General features: G+C 37.5%; 2 protein-coding genes across 5 annotated transcripts; both read right to left on the bottom strand.

The window, feature by feature from the left end:
* Positions 1-5: 5 nt before the first annotated feature.
* Positions 6-14920, bottom strand: nectin4a (nectin cell adhesion molecule 4a). Its single transcript, XM_079460809.1, has 11 exons — positions 14336-14920; positions 9823-10026; positions 8542-8709; positions 7575-7853; positions 6843-6960; positions 5495-5646; positions 4736-4895; positions 4556-4631; positions 2013-2069; positions 1710-1880; positions 6-1429 (listed from the first exon to the last, which is right to left on the bottom strand). The coding sequence occupies exons 1-11, from the start codon at positions 14382-14384 to the stop codon at positions 983-985; spliced, it is 1881 nt and encodes a 626-aa protein (XP_079316935.1). The 5' UTR covers positions 14385-14920; the 3' UTR covers positions 6-982.
* trmt10a (tRNA methyltransferase 10A) lies at positions 14442-22248 on the bottom strand. Of its 4 annotated transcripts, none has more exons than XM_079460816.1 (8): positions 21573-22248; positions 21233-21395; positions 19932-20003; positions 19769-19843; positions 19545-19694; positions 16788-16893; positions 16436-16629; positions 14442-14567 (listed from the first exon to the last, which is right to left on the bottom strand). In XM_079460816.1, the coding sequence occupies exons 1-8, from the start codon at positions 21713-21715 to the stop codon at positions 14481-14483; spliced, it is 990 nt and encodes a 329-aa protein (XP_079316942.1). In that variant the 5' UTR covers positions 21716-22248; the 3' UTR covers positions 14442-14480. The 4 variants fall into 4 exon arrangements, with proteins under 4 accessions (XP_079316942.1, XP_079316944.1, XP_079316943.1 ...); XM_079460818.1 differs by lacking the exon at positions 14442-14567 and having other exon boundaries at positions 16191-16629; positions 21573-21743; positions 22129-22239; XM_079460817.1 differs by lacking the exon at positions 14442-14567 and having other exon boundaries at positions 16191-16629; positions 21573-21743; positions 21966-22231.
* Between the last annotated feature and the right edge of the window lie 580 nt (positions 22249-22828).

The following is a 22828-nucleotide window of genomic DNA, read 5'->3' as shown; positions in this document are numbered from 1 at the left end:
CTGGACACATACTGCATAGATTTGATTTAATAACTGACTATTAAAGCCACCATGCACTGTACTAAAGAATGTTACATTTATTTTACACACACATATTTATATATATAAACCTTAAAAAAAAATATGTACTTAGTTATGTTCTGTCTATTGTATTCTGTTCAAACTGAAAAAGGAAGTTCTTCTGGACTAGCTAGTGTTGTTTTGATATTCATATTTTGTTGTATTTAGTTCTCAGCAGTAACATCGACAACTTTTAACACAATAAAGTGTAGCAAAACTAAAATAAAGCATTATTACATAATGAAGTATAAATGTTGTAAACGATGACAATGTCACTTCTAGAACGATAATGACATGTTGTGAATGCAACAGCAGGCAATCTGTAATACTTCATTAATACTATTCATGCAGTGGCTTTTGTCATACACGACGAGATAAAAAATAAACAACAGACACATATTGAAAAACTTTTTTTGAACATCAGATGTACACGATGTCTGGATTACAAACTGATCAAGTCACAGTGAAGAATTAACTGCCCAGACACATTAGAATGATGTAGTGTTTTCTCCCACAACGAATCGAATGGAGCCTTAAAAAATAATCAAAGTTAATCCATTCCCTGGTTCCACAAGGGAGCTTAACTCTGGTGATCTTCCGACTGTACCTGAAACACACCGTAAGCCCCATAATACTCAAAACAGTTCAACTAAGGTACCACTTGAGCAGTACCTTTCTTTTTGTACTTTTCTGTCCTGATATTCAGTCCACAGTTTTGACAATGTATTCAAGTGGTTTGAAATAATCTTCTTTTTTTTTAAATAGCAGATTGTGCTGGAAAAATATGATGTACAAATCCATTTTTCCATCCATTCACATTGGATTGTGATATTATAGAGGAACATATTCTTCCGTTTCATATCCACTTGTGCTGAAACCCTGTCTGAAAAATGTAAGCCTGGGGTAATGAAACGCAGGATCTCTACACGATCTGCGCTTTGTGAATAGGTGGGCTGTGGGGAGAAATGAGCAGCGTTGTGTTGGCTGGCAGCAGAATGTTATTGGGTTTTGACTTGGGCCGTAGTGTCCCATTAGCACGTTCAAAATGACTTGATAGTGCCTCTGATATCAGAGAACTGGTTGTCTCGCTACCTCCGTTTTCATAAGCATCAGCCTCCATTAAGCCTCTGCGAACTCTTAAATCTTCATCTGTGGGGCTGACAGAATCTCCTTCCTCTTCGTCTGTAAGAACTGGATATGTGGATATTAAGGGTGAATGATGCCCCCTGCTGCCTCCTCTGGTACTTGCTCCTGATTGGGGTCTACCCTCTGCTAAGAGAATGGCACTGCCATTACGAGAACGGATCATTTCAGCAGTCTGTTCCGTTGTATAGGAAGAGGGATGGAGAGGAGGGAGGAGTTGGGTTTCCTGAACAGGAAAGTGAGATGTATGAAATGTTATGGCGTAAATGTGCCTTGAGTTATTAAACCATAAAAACATGTCATATACAATAATGATTAGTTCTGTGCATTCGGAGCAGCGTGATTTCTCGTTTGCAGCTTTAATCCAATTTTATGGTATCGATGGCATTTCCGATACTAGTATCCGTATCGGATACTACCCTTTTCTAAATGGTAAACATATTTCACTAACCATTTTGTTTAAAAAAAAAAAAGAGCTTTAATGCAATCACACAAACTTCACATACCTGTGATACGTTACTGCCCTGCTCGTATTCCATCATCAATCGAGTGCTTTCTCTGTCACCTTTCTCCATAATTTTGTCTCTACCTCTTCTGGAAGTGTTATAAATTGCAGGACGGCCGAGCGAATCCAGTCCTCCCAAAGTGGAACGACTATCCCTAGAGCGAGGTCGTTCCTGTGAATGTTTAGGTGTGAGTAAAACAAACACAAGAGTTTTATTTAAAATTAATATTATTTGAAAACAATTTTTTTTATTGAATATAAAAATGATAGGATGCTAAACAAATGTCAGCTGAAAGAGACAAACCAGTGAGGAGAGGCTTGTCCGTAAAGTCCCCTCGACTCTCAAAGCATGTGTGTCTTCCTTTTGAAAGAAGAAAAAGACAGGGGAATGAGATTTAATTTTGACAATTAGTAAAATGTTGTGTCCTGTAAAAGAAGACGATGTGTGTTATCAGGGTCAGAGGCACTGAAAGTGTAAAGATGGAGCGGAACCCAACCCACTACAACTTTTAGGGGTGAATGATGCCCTCTGCTGCCTCCTCTGCAACTTGCACCTGAATCTCTAGCTACACCTAAAGTTGTTTAAAGGTGTAATATTTTATTTTCTAACGCAAAAAATGTTATAATAAGATGTTTAACCAGCAAAAGCTTGTTTTCTCTTGAAACCAAAATTATTATAAACCAACAATATGATCACGTTCCGGGATCTCCCTCCCTACGTCTGCATTTACATCTGCAAGACATCTACAATACATAGTTTGCTGTCAGACGTCACGTAGACATCTAGAAGATGTCTGTAAGATGTTTATGATTTAGAATGGATGTAAAGATCTCCAGATCTTTAGCAGACGTATTACAGACGTTCTGACGTCTCTAAGACGTATTGCAGATGTAAATGCAGACGTCAAATAGATGTAAACCTGATGGATTGTGCTATCTGGCAGGTAATACTAATCTCGTGCGAATATGGGTTTTGTTTTATAAACAACCCATCCATACACATGTATGGCTCATGCTCACTCGATTTTAGAAAGTGTACGTCCCAAATCGTAGTATGTTGAAAACCGTATTCCTAAAACTCCCGGATGGACTACTACTTCAGGTAGAAATTCAAAGTGCAGAATGATGCACACTATGGCTGGTATTAACCCCCAATTCACACGAGTAGGCGGAGTTTAGTGACGCTCCACTGCATTAATAAATGATATAACTGATGCGTCACTAAATGAACAAATGGAAGTATACAGTAATGATCACATACGAAATAATATAAATTAATACCCTAATGGAAAGAAGAGCTGTATTTTGATTTGTGTGACAGTTATTGGCCACAATGTTGTCTAGGCCAGGGGTTTTCAACTTTTCATGCCAAAGACCCCCAAATATGTTTAACCTTTCGCGAGGGACCCCTTTTATAAAATACATATCCATTCAAAGTGTTACACAAATAGTATGTGTGATATTATAAAGACAACATATTGTTTGAATTTTTTTACTGGAATTATCTTCAGTGTAGAGTTTTACAGCTTTTGCTGTCAAAATATTTCTGGGTACCCCTTAAACCATTCTAGAGGGCCCCTGGGGGTCCCCGGACCCTAGTTTGAAAACCCCTGGTCTAGGCAACAACGGCCACTTCCGCTTCCTGTTAGTATGTCCCAGTTTGTGAAATCTATTTGGTCACACACTCAAGAGAGAAGGCCATTCTTTGTGTTCTTTTTGAAAACAAAAAGGTGGAGCCTGTCGCTTTAATGCCGCGCGGGTTATATACATGTTGCTGCTGATTGGGCTGACATTCTTGCTTATTGAAAAGTTAAGTATATACATTTTAGTGTGCATTCAACTGTATGCACGCACTGGGACATACTATCGCGGAACAGACTTGTTGCCTAGACACTGTGATCCTTAACTGTCACGAACATCAAAATACATCTCTTCGTTGCATTTAAGTATTTATTTATAGATTTTAGGAAATTCATTAATTCATTATTTCACATGTAATGTTTACTGTATACTCACATTTATTAATTTAGCGAAGCATCGTTTATTTAACTTTTTATTAATGCAGTGGCGCGTCACTAAACTCCGCTCTCTTGTGGTGAGTTGTTGGTAATATCAGCTGTTAAGTGTCACACTTCGAATTTTCACCGAAAACAGTAGACCATCCGGGTACTTTGAGGATACTCATTTCAAAATACTATGATTTGGGACATACTAATTCTATTTTCGAATACTATTTAGGACGGACAGTATGCGAATTGGGACGCAGCACCTGTTGCACACCGATGCAAACCGTTTCCAGGAAATGTGCTGTAGCAAAACGCTACGCACCGGTTTGAGCTTGAACATGCCCCAGCCGTCTGATAATCCAACAGGGTTAGAGTCAAGCATGCTCTTAACAGCGCTTCATAATGTGTTTTGCATTTCCGTGTGCATGCTTGGATGCAATTTTATAAAAATACCCATGTACGTGTGGAGTAGGCCTTAAATACATTGTTTCACAAATGGCTTAACCTTTCTTAATAATCTTGTTAGGAAGCCACTCTCACAATTATTAGAGTGCACTTGTTCCTTATTGTAAGAGAGTACAAAGCAATGTGTGATATAGGGTCGTTCATGATGTCTAATGAAGTCTTGACAATGGCTGGAATGTTAATTACATGTATCTTTTTTTTGTGTGTGGTGCACCTTTTTTGGAATGCAATATAAGTAAGACATTGTTAAGTGTGGAAGACATTGTTTTGTATCCAATGTACTTACATCATTTAAGGAATATTAAGAGTCACATAATAAATAGACAAAATTTGTTAAAAGGATAAAGTGTGTGTGCATGCGTGTGTGGATATGTACCGAGTATCTGTTTTCTGAAGGAGTTGAGTGAACTCTCCTAAATGAGGCTTGTCTTGATAGTGTGCTGATTTCCACTCTAAGAAAGACAGCAGAACATAAAAACAATGACACACGTGTACAGCATTGTAACTAGTATATTTAGAGTTTAAAGAAATCCGTTTTCAGAAAAATGCTCCTTACTGTTTTTCATTTAGTTCTATGGCCAGCTGTTGATTTTTGCGTTTATAGTGGCGGAATACAGAAATGATCACTATGATGAGAAAGAGAACCACCAGTGCAGCCACACCACCAATAATAATCATCATAATGAGGTTTACAGATGTTCCGGGCACAAATGATTCTACAACAAACAGAAATGCACAAACACGTAGATATTGTAAATCACCCTTTATAAAATAAAACTAATTCAATAAAATAAATTGTTCTGATGCTAAACTTTGATTGGATGAGCAGCATTAGAAGGAAACACACATGCGTAGTACATGAATGCACTGCTGCAACAGTTGGCAACACTTAGCCAGTTAGCTATTTTATGTTTTTATTTGATCAAACTTATGGAGTACTACAGTTTTATATGAGAATTACGTTTTACAGTTTATGCATTATAGTTTTAGTTGTGTGGTCCAAACACGTTGTGAGTTGACATTTAAACCGCACATGTGTACTGTGGTGTGACATAGTTAAAGTTTAAAAATCCAACTAACAACAGAGATAAATCTCTCTGCAGGGAGGATAATAATTTAACTGAACACATTTTTCAAACTTAAAGCTTTAAATTATCAAAATACTTCAGAAAGCGTATTATAACTGGTGCCATAAAGACTGTGGCCATGATTTGTCAAACAGTAGGCATTAGACAAAACAATTGCACAATATTTACACTAGATGTCAGCACTGAGCACAAAATGACAAAACTGAAAATGTGAGATAAGCACTTACCTGATATATTTATTTCAATCGCAGCCTTCCCAGATCCCACTAGATTGGTGGTTGTGCAGACATAGGCACCTTTATCTGTCAAGCGGAGGGGCCTACCAAAACGCAACATGCCACCCTCAACAGTTACATCCTCTGGTAAAATGTCACCTTTCCTGTACAGACAGGAAAATAATAAATTGATTGCCTTTGACTTCAATACCGTAATGTATCCCGTACCTAAATCTAGAAATGGATTCCTGCCAAATAAACTATATATTGATATTTTTTATATATATTTATGTTGTTACTTGGTATTATTGGTCATTGTAAAGATATTTAGAATACATTTTTATTCTCATTCTTTCACATTCTTTCATTCTGCCCCGTCAAAATGATTTAGCCTGAATTAGCCTATCTTTCTTTTTTACATAACGGAATGCTTATATTTCATAGGTTTCAAATGTTTTATGAAAAAGGCATTGCAGTAAATAACTGAATTTAATATACTGTGTTAAAGCTTTATGTTACCGTATGCAGTCCAAAAGCGAAACATTCAAAGCTTTGCTATTTTTATTCATGTGAATATTGTTAAACACAAGTATTTTCATATGGCATATGTGTGTCCACAGCTTATACAAGGAATTATGAGCAGCGTGTTTTTCATACTGTACTGCATAACGCAATTTGCATGATGACACTGATAATATTCACCTGGGACACACACAAACACGGTGGCAAAATTCCCTAACAAATCATTCTCTCTTTGTCAGCGACCCACTCATCTCCCTTTTCCCTTAAACCTCCGTGTGAAAGTCGCTCCGTCTGTTTGCTGCACAAGTTGCAACATGACACCGAGGCCACAGTTACTTCATTTATTTGAAAATTAACACCAAGCAGCCAGAGAACAGGTTTCCCAACTCAAGAGTGAGAAAGAGAATGTTTGTCTTGAGACAGTGTTTGCAAGTGTGTGATCATCTAAGTGTTCATGTTTACACCCCCTTAGTCACTCGTACTAAAAAATGCAAAAGAATAGGCGTGTGTGTGTGACTAATCACATCAGACTTGTTTGTCAGTTGACTAACAAAAAAATAATAACTGCTGTGAATTCAATGGCCACTCAGGAATAAATAAATAAATAATGATAGGATTTTTTTCATATATATCTGATTTATGAAAAAGATGGAAATTTAGGTCACTCCACTTTTTGTTACTTCCACTCCCAGAAATCACATTACTCTGGTATGCTGATACAGAGGCCAACGAGAACAGAACTATGGGAAAGCTGGTCACAAAATAGACAGGAAGACAAACAAAGTAGACGAAGAGACACATTAAAAGACAGACAGATGTGCACTGGTTTATAATTTACCTAGTCCAGTTGAACTGGTGTGGTTTTGGATTTCCTTGACCTTTACATTGTAGCACTGCCTCTGGCATCTCAACATGCCAGTTGTCCTCGTAGCCAGAAATCAATGCATTTGGAGGATCTGCATGTACACATGCACACAGAACAAAATGTTGGAAGGGATTCGATACATTTAACTCATGTTTTCCTGGAGCAAACTTTTTTACTGCCGTCACAATAGAGATGAATCAGACATGCACAGTGTAGTCACAGTATCGATAAAAACAACAGGTGCTCAAAAGCAGAGCCCACAGGTCATAACACATCTGTGGACAGTGAGAGATCAAAACAGATCACATCCAAGTTTTGCAATTTCTGTAAACTGCCATGGAAATTTACAATCATTCTGAGTCACATACACAGCGACATTGCAAAGCTTGAAATGCCCAAGTAGATTGTTCGCATGTGACGCAATAATCAAGGAAGTGCTTGGCAGTTTTTCGAAATAATTTGGCAAGTTGTTTGCAGTAGCAGGTAGAAACTGCACAGAGATCACAGAGACCATGTTAATTTTTAAAAGAATGCCCAAAGGAAGTACAGAGGGGAAAAAACAGCAGAGCAATTGCCGTCCACTATAAAAAAAACTCGAGCTACAATTTCAGCTATGCTCATTTTTCTTTTTTACATATTGTAGTGAGATGCATTTCTATATCTACACAAGTAGAAATATATGAAACATACGAACTGAAGACTCACAGTGCACTGTAAGGTTGTTGGTAATCCTCTGAGGGCCATTTTGAGATGGGTGCCAGACCAGGCAGTCCAGCTTCTGACCATTCATGCTACGAAGTGGGTGGAGGGAAAACTGGATCGAGGCCACCCCATCATCAAAGCTGTGGTTCTTGCTGCGACCTGGAAGTTCTGTGTCCCAGGAGAGGCCTGCCATTGGCTTAGCAACAGAACGGCAAGTAGCAGCCAGACTGTATGATTGTCCCTCAACCATAATGATGGGTTCCAGGGAGGCAATAGGCTTGGCTGTTAAGTGGCATAACAAATAAATATACATGCTAAACGCTATATACAAAAGACAAATAGCTGTAAAAATAAGAGAACAAGTACAAATGATCTAAATAGCAAAGACTGACTATGTCTTAAATTTAGCATCAGCAACATAATCCTTGTTTTGATCGACACAACATCCTAAATTACTGTCGTTACCTCAATACCAAGCTGTCCTGAAAGAAAAAGCATCAGCTATTGAATTTACCTATTTTCACACCAACAATGTACACTGTCACTTTAATAATGTCTATTGTCACTCCCATTGACGCAGACAAGCGCTGTGTTATTCTGAGAACAATTACAGCAAACATTACTTCACAGCAGGGTTAGCTTTGTGGTTAACAGACTGACCCAGTTTATAAAAAGTGACCTTGAGTAGAAGGGAAATGTGATTTTAAAAATCCTGTCCAATTGTTGTGGGCAATTTTCTTCATTGTTAAATGCGGCATTTAATCCATACATCCTAAAATCTATTCTGGAAATGTGACCTACAGTAAATGATACTGTGGGGTGAACTATTAAAGAGTAAAGCAATGCTTTATTTTCAAAACAACTCGTGATGTACTTAAGCAATGATGTGCTGATAAACTTAAATAGCTCCAGAATTGGCATTACAGGTTTAATCTTCCAGTGTAAATAAGGGTAGTGTATATGGACTTACTCCAGACTGTGAGAGAAATCTTAGTCTCAAAGTTTCCTGTGGGGAAGGTGGCAACCTTGCAGATGTATTTGCCCTCATCTGCGGGACTTGTGCCCATAAGTATCAGAGCAGAATCTGCTATCGGATTGCTGCTCTCAAATCGCACACGCCCTGCGTATCCAGTGTTCTCTAAAAGAGTGAAAAGTACAATATAAATTTCTTCTCGTGCTGAAAATTTAGTAGAGAATGCGATGATATTATATGATATACGTGTGAATTAATGTCCATATATGATGTGTTTGATCAACTTCTGCAGCTTCAATGTTTGCTTTACTCTCATTTTAAGGTTTATGCTCGACATTTGATATCTCTGCACTGCGTATGTAATAATTTATTTCTTTTTTAGGCTGCTAAATTAATATATGTAAATGTAAAGGAATGCATTTTGATTAAAGAAAAGTAATTTAGTAACAAATGCAATTGTAGACACTCTACCAGTACAGATACAGTAATAGTAAATCAATAGATTGAGATTTAAGCTAATACAACTGAAATACTCCTCAGTACAAAAAGATACTAAACATGACTTTGAACTTCCTACATAAGATGTTCTTAGAATAAGCCTTTAAATGTATTGTCATATTTTGGAACAAATACATTAATCTCTGAACATCATCATAACTAGCAGATATGTATTTAAAATGTATGTATTTACTTGAAAAAACGGTGTGAATGAAGAAGGATTCAAAAGCAGAAGGTATTATGAGAAACATCATGTGAAAGATTCACGGTAACGCATTACATTAAGGTACCCTTTATAAAGCATTTTTAAATGTGTTCATTAATGATAAATAAGTCATTTGCAAATGCATTATGAAGCAGTTATAACTGCATGAATAAAACTAGGGATTCTAACGAAATACCTGCCAAATAGTGAGCCATGTTCAACTCACATGTTATAAATGCTTAATGTATTTATTCATCATTGATTTGACTCGAAAGCAGATTCATTATCATCTTGATGTTGTTTGCAATATTGGCTGTCAGACTGGACACTATAGTGTGTTCACACCTGCTCACTATTTGACAGGTACTTTTTATTCATGCCGTAATAACTGCTTTATAATGCATTTGTAAATGACTCATTAATGAACAGATTTACAAATGCTTCATAAAGGGTACCATAATGTAAAGTGTTCACATACCGGATTCACATATATGTACTGTACCAATATAAATAAAACATTTTATGAGGGGAAAATACAAAGATTAAAGTCACCCAAAAGTGTTATTTTTTATTACCTGTCTGGCCTTCACTGAAATGGGCAGTGATAATCTGTTCTTCTCCTCCTCTTGATTTCTCTCGAGTCCACATCACCTGTACTACCTTAACGTCGCTGTCCGATGTGTTAAATCGACAGGGTAAACGTGTATGATCCTCTGCCAAAGAATACAGAGTCCAGGGAGACTCAGAGGGTTCGAGAAATTCCTTTCCACTAACACAGACTACAAAACAAAAGACAGAGAAAGAGATGAAGAGAGAGAGACTGCAGTCTTTATCAGTCCAGTTGCAAAAAAGCCAATAGCTATTCATGCATTACAGTGATTTTATTAATTTTACTGCGATCAATTGAACACGGATTGGTATCGGCCATTAAATTTGGTTTTAAATGTGGTATTCAATTTGCTTAAACACACATTGCAATAATGTTGAATTTGACACAAGTCTCCTAATATGGATAGTGTTTTGTATAAGCCCCGTTTAAAAAAATGTAAAGGTGCTGTAATATTTGTGTAATATTTAAAAATGCAATATACATTGAACATGAGGTTTATAAGACCTTACATAAGGAAGTCTTATGTTTTTATTACCTTAGAATGAGCAATTTCTATCTACACACACCGCGGGTCCCCTTACATTGAAGTCGTCATGTTGTTTCTATAGTAGCCCTAAACGGACAAAATGCTCTACAGAGTGCACTTCGTAATCTCCCGAAGTAAAGAAGCGAAACGGGACAACATGTAAGTCCTGTGTTAGCTGCCATAGTGCTTTGAAAAGGGAGGGTGGAGTGAGACGTTACTTGCAATTCGCAACCTGGACTAAACTCTGGACATTTCTCCTTTAACAGGTTAACAGTGACAGTCATCAGAGAGTCTACATATCAGCTATATAAGAATTAAAGGATTGGGATCAGTATCAGCAACTCATAATGACAAGAATTCGGTAGTCAGTATCGGTTGTTAAATACGTGACCTGACACAACAAAAGACAATAGAACCCATTATAATGGATGGACCCACACTGGATGCGGTGTGACATGACAAACCCATTGCCACTGTGTAATGCTCTCCGTCATCGTGATGAGATTAATTATTCACAAATCAAGTGATCTCATCATAATTTTGTGCATTTATTATAATCAGATCATAACACAGACTCATCTTTGCATGTCTCTTTAAAACTTCATTTGAGAATGTTTACGGCCTTTGTTGTGCATGTTCTGGTTATTATACACTGCAAATAAAGCTGATGTAATATACCATATAATAGAGACCGTTAAGTGGGTGTCACAAGTAAACAAGGATACCTCTCCACTGAGCAGATTTCTAGATTTATTTTCTCAGAAGAATAACAGACTTCTGACGTAAAGAGATCCCTATGTTTGAAGACGTATATGCCTTAACAGATCAACACTGGTATAGACTATATAAATATGAAATAAAAACAGTGTAAATGTCATCGTTTATATAAGCGTGCACCCCAATGTTCCAAACTTGTTTTCTGCAGTATCAACAGAATTTTTGAAAACGCACAAAATAATGCCATTATTTTCTTTCATATTTTAACATAATATTAAGTAACGAGAATAATTTAGGTGTCTCAAATTGCCAAAGTTTAGTAGTAGAAACGTGTTTGCTTCTCCAATAAGTTTGCCAATACTCTACAAAACGCAATTCAGAGCCAGGAAATTTTCAACAGCCAATAGCTCCCTTAAATTATTTTTCAGTTTTTTAGCTATCTAAAACAAAAATCTTCCTGGGTATCGCATGGAATCTGCCTAATATAGCCCTGCCTGGAAGTTGTAGGTGTTAACATAGTTAACTCACAGTGAATTAACATGAGCAATTGTTTTGTCATTTACGTACAGTACATTAACAAAGATGAATAAATGCTGAACAACTGAACTGCTTACAGTTAGTTCATGCTACATAATACATTTACTAATGCAATGTAAGGTTTTGCACAAATTCCATGTAACTGCAAATCACTGGAACTCACTGTTGACACTGCATAATGAACAACAAAATGTTCAATTCAAAGATAAAACTTCAAACAGACTACAAGACCATCTAACTGAAACATACCACATAGGATCACACCTTAAAGGCGAATGTACTTGCATGGAAATCAAAGTAGGATCCGGTTGAAAGGCATGTCTGGCCAAACTAGCATAGGTCATCTGTTACCTCCAGTGTGGTGGAAACCTGAACCTTTCATTTTTCATCAGCCTATTTAACTCACAGAGAGAACTCAGGGGGAAGTAGACATGGGAAAAGATACGGATAACGGCATAAGAAAATAAAAGAATTTGGAACAAGACATGGAAAGAGACATACAGATGTCTGGAAGAGACCCAATGGACGACAGTTAGATATGCTGCTCGACTTGTTGTGTGTCTCAGGGTTATTACTTTTGGGTGGCAGATGAGCATAAGCAAACGGCCATTCATATTCAGTGCACACATGGAAACCAAAAATAAGATGAACATATAAATGAATTTAAACACTAGAAAATTTTGTAAATATCGCTTTTTTGGTTCCACAATGTTAAAACTGAGGTTTCCTTCTATACTAATTTTATTGATTAACATTTTGTTAATTGGAGTCAATGATATTTGAAGTTTTTATAATTTATCTGATTGTTTCTGCGTCTTCATTATTAGCAATACCACAAATCTACTGTTTGGTGCTAATGACAATGTTCATATTGAAAAACACGTCATGTTTATTGAAATGTTTGAGATAGTCAATAGAATTCTGTCTGTGATTTGAATTAACCTACATGCGTTAACTTCACAAAGTCATTTTTAATCTGCAATCCTAAACAAAGGCAGACAAATATCCAGTAAGTGTTGATAAATTGGTCAGAATGACAGCCTCAGAACGGCCAAAGCTTTGCAGATTCATGCAGAATTTGAATTTCCTGCGAGATTATTTCTTTAAACTCGGTTTAGAGAATAAGTACACACATTACTTTAAAACTTAAAGCAACCTGCGCAACACAGAAAACGTCTAGCCTTGTCATAATCTATACACTAAATGGGATTGTCTCCCTGCAGCAAACCACCGTTTGAGTACCTTGCTTAAAGTGCTCTGTCATAGATCAGGAGTGTGATCCTGACTTTAATCTTTGTCATTTTTACCTTCTTTGTCACTCTCACTGGGTCTTTTCCCGCGTTTACTTCTCACTGTTCTATCAGTCTCACTGGTCAGCATGCACCAATACCACTATAGGCTAGAGAGGATGTCACACCTCTCCAACATATATTTAAAGATTACTGAACACAACTGTGTACGAGCTGTGAGTGCATTAACAAGATTCCCGGCGTACACCTCTTTATTACAGAATTCTGTTTGTCACAACATTATTTTCCAAAGTTATTCCTGAATTAACATTTGGTCATTAGCGCTTGGTCATTTGTTGTGTATCCCTATATGCTCTTAGGCCAACGGTGTTTGTTAAGAATGTAGTCGTTCCTTGGAACATCAATATGTTTAATTAGACAAATGGCTTAATTGTAAAAGATAAATACATTTATCCCACATACACACTCACCCTACATTGGTTTTCGTGCACACACACATTGATGACCCTGGAACTCAAAACCACAAAACCATCTTCAGTAGCACAGGATAATTTTTAGTAAAAGCCAAAAATACACTGTTGAAATTATCGATTTTTCATTTATGCCAAAAATCACGAAAGATCATGAACCATGAAGATATTTTGTCAATTTCCAACCCTAAATATTTATAAAAACCTTATTTTTGTGAATGCAGTGCCTCTAAATTAACAACTTCAAAGGCAATTTTCTCAATATTTAGAGTTTTAAACGGTTGTCTCTCCGCAATATATTCTCCTGTCGTGTGCTGTAAAGATCTCGATTTCGAAAAATTGACCCATAAGCCTGGTTTGGTTGTCCAGGGTCACATTTGTTTTTTTCATCTTCCTGGGGATTTGGCATACACTTGATGTTGTTCCCAATGACTCTCCCTTTCCTCTAACCACACCCCTGAACCCAACTCTTACAATAACCGTTTTGCATTTTCAGATATATGCATCAGTATGTCAGTTTGTTTATTGATGAATTTCCTTCAAAAATTCCACAAGTATGGATGAACCCAGATTTATCCAAATATCCCCACGATGGAGGCTACACCCCTAGCCACCCAACACACACATAACGAACAGGTGAATATGTTCTACACGACCCAAAACGCTCAAAAAAAGTAAGTTGCGTTAACAACACCCTCAGCCTCTTCACACCTTTTAACTAGTCCTTCGTGTTATGTGCAGACAAGTGCGCAAATAAGCAGCAAATGTGTCCGTGAGCAGAGGAGCGCATGACACCTTGAATCACACACATCACAGACATGTCATGAGAACCTGTTCTTCCTGAAATATCAGACAACCTTAAACGTGTTGAAGTTTCAGGTTTACAAAAGGTTTCAACCCAATTCCTAAAACAAACTGTTACACGTTTAAAACCCGTAGCATCTGACATAAAAATACACCAACAACGGCTTTACTCACCCGAGTTCCAGATGATCAAAACAGCCAAAAAATATAAAACTGTCTTCATCGTCCTCCAGTGTATGCTGTTTCACTAGAGCCCAAGTTATCAGTTTGGAGATCTCCAGGTGATAGTCATCATTAAAATGACAAAACAGCGGTTCAGTCACAGGCTTGTCGTATACCCTGTAGAGTCATTCATAGATGTCAAACCCACATGAGAGGTTGAAAAAAGGAGACTCCAATATGGATGCTGAAGAAATGAAAAAGCGATAAAAATAGAATGATTCTCGGCGTTATGATCGGCATCTACAATAAACCTTTTCCATATACTTTTACCCAAAAGTACGAAACGACATTAACTAACATGAGATGTTTTCGTGGATGTCACGAAAAGTGGAACGTCTCTCCATGCGTAAATGTTCAAGTAGTGCGGAAAAGTTTTAGTCCGGTGACATTTTAAGCTCTTAAACACCCAAAATCCGTTTCATTCATCTGACGTTTGGTTTGAAAATTGCGTAAAAATCCTCGGAGTGAGTGAGAGAATTTAGACACCTATTGGAAAAGGCAGCTATGTATTGCGCAGTCGCGCACATGTTCTTACGCGCACTCCCGAACTCAACTTTCCAGTTTTTAATCCGGGTGTTTTTTACCAATCTGATGATTCAATCTCTAGCTACAGATTTAATATTCCGTAATTGTTTAATCGTTTGACAACTGTATTCATCTTTAAATGTTTGAATTCAACTATAACTGTGTCTTTTTTTGGGGGGGAATCAGTCAAATCTAAAGTAGTTGCAACACATTATATTAAAAGAAACCAAAAAGGACTGCGAAAATAAACAAGATTCCTGTTGAAGTTTCATGAAAGTTCCAAGCTAACCCTGTGCGTTTCAGTTAAATACAACATCTTTCACTAAGTAGGCTACTCTTAAAATGATCCAATGACGTTATAAGATTATTATCGTTTAACACATCTAGTTAGAATAGGCTACATTGCAAATGGAGAAGTCACCTAATCACTGGAATTATAATTTTCACAGTGTGACTGCATGTGTTTATTTTTCTCCAATCTAACCGAACTGTTATCCATCAAGTTGCATTCTTTGGCTATAGGTTAGGGAGCACCAAAAACTTTAAACCTGTTCTCCCTCCTGAAAAACAGTTAAAGCCTCAGGCCCTTAGAACGTGTTCAACGGAATAGTGCTCCAAAAGAGGGGTTGAGCTAAAAAAGGCAGTTTATTCATGAGGAGGAACGTTCTCATAAAGACACTGGTTTGCACATCTCTGTGTATTTATATGATCAACTATGTAAATGTACTTCTAAACATTTTATTAATTATTTTTAAATACTGAAGTCCTTTTGAGCCATTGCAAATATTGTGCAGGTAAGCGATAGGAAACTTTTAAAATTGGGGAAAAACAGGACAAAAATGAAAATATGAAGATTCGTTTGTTGAAGGTGTAGAAATGAAATTTCACTCCTTGCAGAATAGGAAGAGGTGCTTCTTAATCTAATCATGCATTCATTTCCTGTACCTGAGTTTTTCTATTAGCTCACATTGTCTTAAAGCCAATTTATTGTTAAAGTAAACTGTATGACATTTAAATTAATGACGCCATCTAGGGGAGCATGTTAAAATATAATTCGTAGCATACAGTTTATCTGTACAAATGATTTTCCATCCAGTGATGTTTGTCTGATTAACAATTAGCAAATACAACCAGCCTTTTAATGAATGGACTAGAAAATCAGTAAAGGGTCAGTAAAAATATGTTAACTAACTAAATAACATATTTCAGTGCACAAAACATTTTATGAACATAACCTTTAGCGGATTTATAGTATATTAATAAAAACAACAGTGGACAATATATGAGGGGTCTTGAAATTGATTGTTTTAATACCTAAATAAAACTTTTAACAAACTAACAAAAATTGCAACCATTCAGTTCAAACATTTGCATAAAGCATTTCAATAACAACCAAGATATCATCAAGCTTAAAAAAAATCATAACTAAATATGTCAAAAAACAAGGCAGCATAAATATGTTATGTCCATCTATGCGGTGTTTTTCTCACTGCATTCCGAAGGGGTTAGCAAAGGTTTATTTTCTACCTGTTTGCTACTGGTCTCCTCAGTTCTCTTTTCTGAAACAACACTGTTAATGTCCGAGTCTTGATCAGAGTCTTCCTCCTCATTATTGCCCTGTCCCGGCTCCAAAGGTGTAGCTCCCTTCCTCTGTGGCAGAACGGTGAAGAATGCTTCCTTCCAGTCTTGTTTCTCCAGGAATGCTAGGATAATCTCAAAAACTGCAGCAGAATGCAAAGGCTCATTTCTAGCAGGACACTTAAAAACCTGACAAATACTTTCCATCCTTAAGATTAAATTATATTCCATATCAATTGTAATTTGATATCTGGGGATGAAACGTAAGCATGCATTTATACAAGTTAAGAGTTAATCTTACCATGATTGACTGCCAGAACCTTGCGGCTATTCATCTTGACAAAACTGCCCAGCGGAAGCCGAGCATGGGCTACGCCAAGCTTTTTAGCAAGATCAAATGTGACTCCCTGTAATAAAGCATTTATATTAGCCGATGACAGGTGGTTTGGTGAAGCCTTAAAAGACCACCCAATGAACACAATAGAATCTAGAAGCTCTAGAAGGCTGTGATTCCATGTAACCATTAACCTATTACAGGACAATCGACCGAAGAATTGTATTGGTCATGTGTCAAAAAAATGTTGATGCCTTTTTCTGTTTTCTGTGAGGCTGAAACCCATGAAAATATACAGACTACCCGCACACTACGCATGTTGATGTTATAACGTACGCCTCCGTTCAGCAACTGTGTCACTTCTCTCTTTCTTCCTAGCTTTGTTTTTAGACAAACCCTTCATTTGTCAATCAAACTCTCGTGTACTGAATGAATCTTTATCTTTTATTGCAAAAGCACAATGGCTTCTTTCTATAACTCACAATAGACGCACGCCATGGATCAATGCGAATGCGCAGCTCACACATGCAGTGTAAAACAGGTGAATTACTTTAGGGATTACTTTTTCATGAATGCAGAATTTGGAAATGACCATATAGGACCACACAATTTTGACCACACAATAAAAGCGGCTGGGCGGCAGCAGGCCAAAATTAGTCGCCAGGCCATCAGGGCACCAGGACAATTGTCAATGGCTAGTTCGGGCCTATCTTATATACTAGACCAGTGGTTCTCAAACTGTGGTATTTATCATTGTTCGACGTAATTCAGGCGTGACAGGCAGCTCAAACACAGGGCGGGAGCAGAGCGTATTTATACAGTTATAGTATAACTGTGTTAAATGTCCGTCTTTAATATAGGCTTGTAGTCTTTCTGCAAGTTCCCACAAAGTTAATAAATCCCTGATAAGAGTCATTTACAGAGCCCTGTTTACAGTGCACTACAGAAAAGTGCTGTCTGCTGACTCACATGACATTTAAACATGCTATTTAGTTTGAAAACAGCTGGTAAATAAAAAAAGGGTTGGAGGATGAGGTGTATCCAATCATGAGGCAAGTAAAGAGTCACAGCTCTACTAAACATTTGGAAACTTAATCTCTTCAATGCCTTTCCGTGAGTTTATGTAAGCGCATGGATGTCTCTCAGCCAATCAATGGAGATCCCCATACGTCACAAATAGTGACACTAATAAGTAAATAGCATTGAAACGAATAATGATAAGTTAATGAGTGCGTTTACATGAACAGTCTTAATCCGATTATTCTTAATAAGATGATAACAAGTGAGGTCATGTAAACTCGTAAAACGGATTTCTATTATGGGGAAAGCTCATAAACAGCATAAGCAAACCCGCTTGGCAGAGGTAGTTTGACATAGTGCATCAAAACACATTGTCATCAGTTTGTCTTAAAGAATACAGGACTTTTTAATATTTTACGCAACATTTACACATTGTAGGGATCAGGGGAACATTTCGGTCACAACGATATTAAGAACAATTTACACAAAAAATGTATCTTCTCATGTTTCATGAATGAGGCCCATTGTGAGAGCCAAAGACACAGACATTGTTTATTTATAGCTAGGTAACAACTTGCCGTTAAATCACCACACTACAGACTTACGCCACGAGCGCACTGTCGTCTATTGGACATTTGGAAAGATACTGCGACATTGACTGTACTGTTGACTAACTTTACTGATGAGACCGAAGTGAAAAGCATGAGTGACGGATGGCAGTTTTAAAGGACAGGGTTAATATTAAATTTGACTTGGGAAATTTACGGGGTCATCCTTTCACAGACCAGTTAGCAACTTACCATTAAGACAATGTGTTTTGGTCGACCACATCATAAGTGGACAAGGGAGACACATAGAGAGAACATGGTGCATTGTACGTTTTTCGTGATTTAACCCAACTCTTAGGACTTCAGCCAGCAAATTTCATCCTGTCTGACTAGCGTATGTTTCCTTGTATGCGGAGATCAGATGGTGTTACAACAGCGACTTAGGTCCCCAGCAATCAATGAAGCGCGCTCTGCTGGACAAACTTATGAATTACACGATTACATTTATTATAGGTGTTCTGTAAATTTTTTTTACATAGGTGGCATATCTGCAGGATATATGCCGATGTCAGTATATCTGCGACAGATTCATATCGGCCGATAAAATCTGCAAATCGATCTGGCTCTAGTTTTTATTATGCCTAAATGGCATATATTTGTGTTTATTTTTACTGTGAGCCTTATTACTGCTAAAATGGCACCAGCAGCACTTTCATTTCGTATTATACATTTACAATTTATATGTCAATATTCTTTGAATTCAGTAGATCTGCACTTCACTGTTACTGTTTTGAATGTGTTTTTGAGTTTCTTCTTCCTAAATAAAAGAAAGAATATCTAAATTAAAGAAATAAATTCTTTAATTGCTAATGCGACCTTTTGAGACACAGACTGAAAAACAAATACCATGAGCCCAGGTATTGGTATCGGGAAGGGAAAAAGGGAATCAGAACAGCTCTACTCAAGTGCGTGCTGTGGGGTAAAAGACAACTTTGGTACACTATGAGTCGGTATGCTTTGGAGTGTACCTCATTATCCTGAGGGCTGTCCTAAACCATAACCATGAATGACCAAGTCAGATATATTACCACAAGTATTCAATTAGCCCATTTAAAGTACATTCCTCTTTCAGTTCTAACCTTAATGAGGCACTCACTTTATGGTGGTTGTGGTCCACTAGGCCCCCAATCACATAAGCTTTGGCCTCATCCAATTCTTGCAGGACATTGGGCGAATCTGAGGTCAGGTAGACCAGGTCCTCCTTTCTCATGATTTCATGAAATGGGTCAGTCTTGATATGGACATCCTAAGACAGACATTTATGAGGGATCGATGTTTTCATTATCTAGATTTTTTTTTTAGTGAGATTTCATATCGTACCTTCCAGTTCACCCATCCTTTGTTAATTTCATCCATGATCTGCTTTAGCTGACCGACGTGGCTTGTGAGGTAAAACTGTGAGGTCAAAATGTTGCGTTAAACAGAAACCTTGCACATAGGTTTGCCACAGACCTCATTTTAATTTTAAAAAGGAAACCCTTGCCTGTACGGGATGTTGTGTTCGTCTGTTCTCAGCGTAGCACCTTTGAATCTGCTTGTGAAGTTTCTTGACATCCTACATAAAATGACAAATAAATAAAGTTAATGCAATCACGAAAATGACCTTTTGAGATGTAATTGTTACAGTGGCAAAAGAGCACAACACTCGGGTGTAAGGGGAATTCATTTCAATGATAACTATTTAGTTAAAGTATAAACTTTTTAAGACCGCTACAAACTGCTCCATGGTTGTTAATCGACGGTATATTTGTTGGGGCGATAACCCCTTAAATTAGGTCACTTAGTTTAGATACTACATTGCCAATTATTGTATACACTTGTATAGTTGTGAACTGTTACATCATCTTTTGAATATTGTTAATTACATTGTCATTTACAATACTTCATTGGATTGCAGTTTATGGACTGCAGTCAAGATGTTATGGAGATTGTTCACCCAAAAATAATCAGAGGGCTTGTAATCAGAAGGTCGCCGGTACTAATCTCAGTGCCAGCAGGTCATGACTGAAGGGCCCTTGAGCAAGGCACCTTACCCCTGATTGCTCTGCAGTAATGTGCCACTGTATAAAACTACTTGTAAATCGCTTTGGATAAAAGCGTCTGCCAAATGAATAAATGTAAATGTAAAGTGAAAGTGAAAATTCTTCCAAATATCTTCCTTTGTGTTCAGCAGAACAAAGTCATTTATACAGGTTTGTGACAACTTGAGGGTGAGTAAATGATGACACAGTTCACCCATTATGAAACTATCGCTTTAAAGATCCTGTTTTTGGAGTATTTATTGACAGAAATGCAATATAATATACATAACTATGTATATGTTATCTCTAGCGAAAGATGCGGAAACATCTTAGTTTTGCGAGCGCCGCCGTGGTGCTTCAAGAGGGGGGGGTGGAGTAACCCGTTGGTTGCAATTCCCAACCTCACCGCTAGATGAGGATTAAATGTCCACATTGCTGCTTTAAAGCTGCAGTTCTTAACTTTAGCCTCTTTGTCACCATCTCAGTTTGAAACAAAGGTATTTTCTTTACGTGGGTTGTGCTTTGGCACTATTGCTAAATGACTGACTGCTCACACTGCATCAGAGCACATCTGAACATGATACCAGATACAACGCAAAATGTTTAAAAACATCCCTAATACAGAATCGTTTGATATCACGTCAAATGCCTGCCTGATGTAGACAAAAAAATGGAAAATACAAGAACAGTTTAAAAACCACACAGAATTGAGTTGACATAAAGGGTAAAGGTTGAGGTACTCTGTAAGCAGGCCCCATCTTACCTTGAGCACCATGAGGCTATCAAAACTGCAGTCAATCACCAGCCTAAGAGAACTGGGCTCCGCAGATCTGCGCATACGCTTCTTTCCTGTCCACTCAACACCATCTTCAACCTGCGCTTGTCTGTCAAGCTTCCGCTGCTGTTTTCTCTCCTTCCGCTTCTGCCTGTGCGTCCAAGATGAAACCATTAAACTCCAAAACCACTGAAAAGCCGAATGTAAACCATGGAAACAAACCAAATTGAATACGGACTATTGTGGTTATGGTGCATGGCGCTAGCAACGCCAGGGTCATGGGTTCGATCCAAGGCGTCTGGACTAATGCATACATGTAAATGCTTACTTGCGAAGTTCTCTCTGTTCCTCCCACTGCTGGTTCTTGAGAAGTCTTTTCCTTTGCCTTTTAGACAATGTTTCAGTCTGCTCCTTTTCAACTTCATTTTCATGGTTTGTACATTCAGGGTCACTATCCCGTTCACTTGCCATATCGATGTCCTTTTAATCTCCCAGAGATCTTTAATGACGATGAATAAAAATAATGCTGATAGATTATTTTCATTTAATTTAGCAGAGCTCGAGACGCATTCGACCCTTTTAAATTCGAAGCGACCGAGGTCCAAAAATGCACCACAAACAAAAGCGGTGGAAGCTATCTTGGGTTTAAAACAGCCGGTATAAATATATGAACCATAAACGTGAGTGTATTGTTGCTTATTCTCGAATATGTAATATTCACCGCTGCTATTTTGTTAAGTTAAACTTGTATCTTCACCATGAACTACAGACGAACACAAACTGCTACATCTCATCAGTCGCGAGTAAGTTCACAAGGCGTCAGCAAGACTTCAGAAACTGTAAATGGGAAAACCAGGTAAGATCTACAGAAACATACAACATACGTTCAAAGGACACGATTTGATAGCTGCTAACTGTGAATAAACTAGAAATGCGCAAAAGTAATCCACATGTAGCCTTCGCAGTAATGTTGAGCTGTCATCTCGTGCGTTCTCATGGGTTACGTCATTTAAACGCGATTCGTTTAGCGCGGGTCAACAACTGCGCCATTTTGGTGAGGTCGTTTTCACATTTGTAACATTTTGTTTTCTAATGGAATCACGTTTTTAGCCTGTAACTTTATGAACACTTTTAAAAGATGGTGTATGATATGGCTAACTGTTCACATATGGTGGCAAAATAGCCTTTCAACAAAGATTAAATGTCTAATAACTGGAATAACCTACCAACCTGATAGCGCGCACACATAGCAAGAATGCTTTCACACTCCCATAATCTGAAATAATATTGGTAAAATGAAAATCAATTGACATTTGTTTTAACTGTAATTCAGACACCTGGAATTAAAACATTTATTTATTTTCAAATTTTAAATTCTTAAATATGTAGGCTATATAGAAATTATAAAAAAATATTAGTCTTTATTCAGAACACAGCTGTCAGATGACATCGTCTGCCATGATATGGAAGTTTACATTCCCCTTGCTGCAATGTGTGACAGCCTCTTAACTAGGGTCTCATCTTTCACATTGACTTTGTAACACATTAGCATATGGATTGCTTCTATATTCTCCTGATCTACAT

This window comes from Barbatula barbatula (genome assembly GCF_947034865.1).
Source record: "Barbatula barbatula genome assembly, chromosome: 1".
Classification (NCBI taxonomy): Eukaryota; Metazoa; Chordata; class Actinopteri; order Cypriniformes; family Nemacheilidae; genus Barbatula; species Barbatula barbatula.
Note: the sequence above shows the minus strand (reverse complement) of the source record. Positions and strands in the feature narration are given on the sequence as shown.

Bases quoted from the DNA above. Each gene is read 5' to 3' on its own strand.
- nectin4a (XM_079460809.1), bottom strand. From the start codon at position 14,384: ATGAAGACAGTTTTATATTTTTTGGCTGTTTTGATCATCTGGAACTCG. The intron at 6,961-7,574 runs GTGAGTCTTCAG...GTGTACATGCAG, and splicing joins CAACAACCTTACAGTGCACT to ATCCTCCAAATGCATTGATT. The intron at 2,070-4,555 runs GTACATATCCAC...TTCTTTCAAAAG, and splicing joins CTTCAGAAAACAGATACTCG to GAAGACACACATGCTTTGAG.
- trmt10a (XM_079460816.1), bottom strand. From the start codon at position 21,715: ATGGCAAGTGAACGGGATAGTGACCCTGAATGTACAAACCATGAAAAT. The intron at 20,004-21,232 runs GTAAGATGGGGC...CATTTTATGTAG, and splicing joins ATAGCCTCATGGTGCTCAAG to GATGTCAAGAAACTTCACAA. The intron at 16,894-19,544 runs GTGAGTGCCTCA...GCTTTATTACAG, and splicing joins TGGACCACAACCACCATAAA to GGAGTCACATTTGATCTTGC.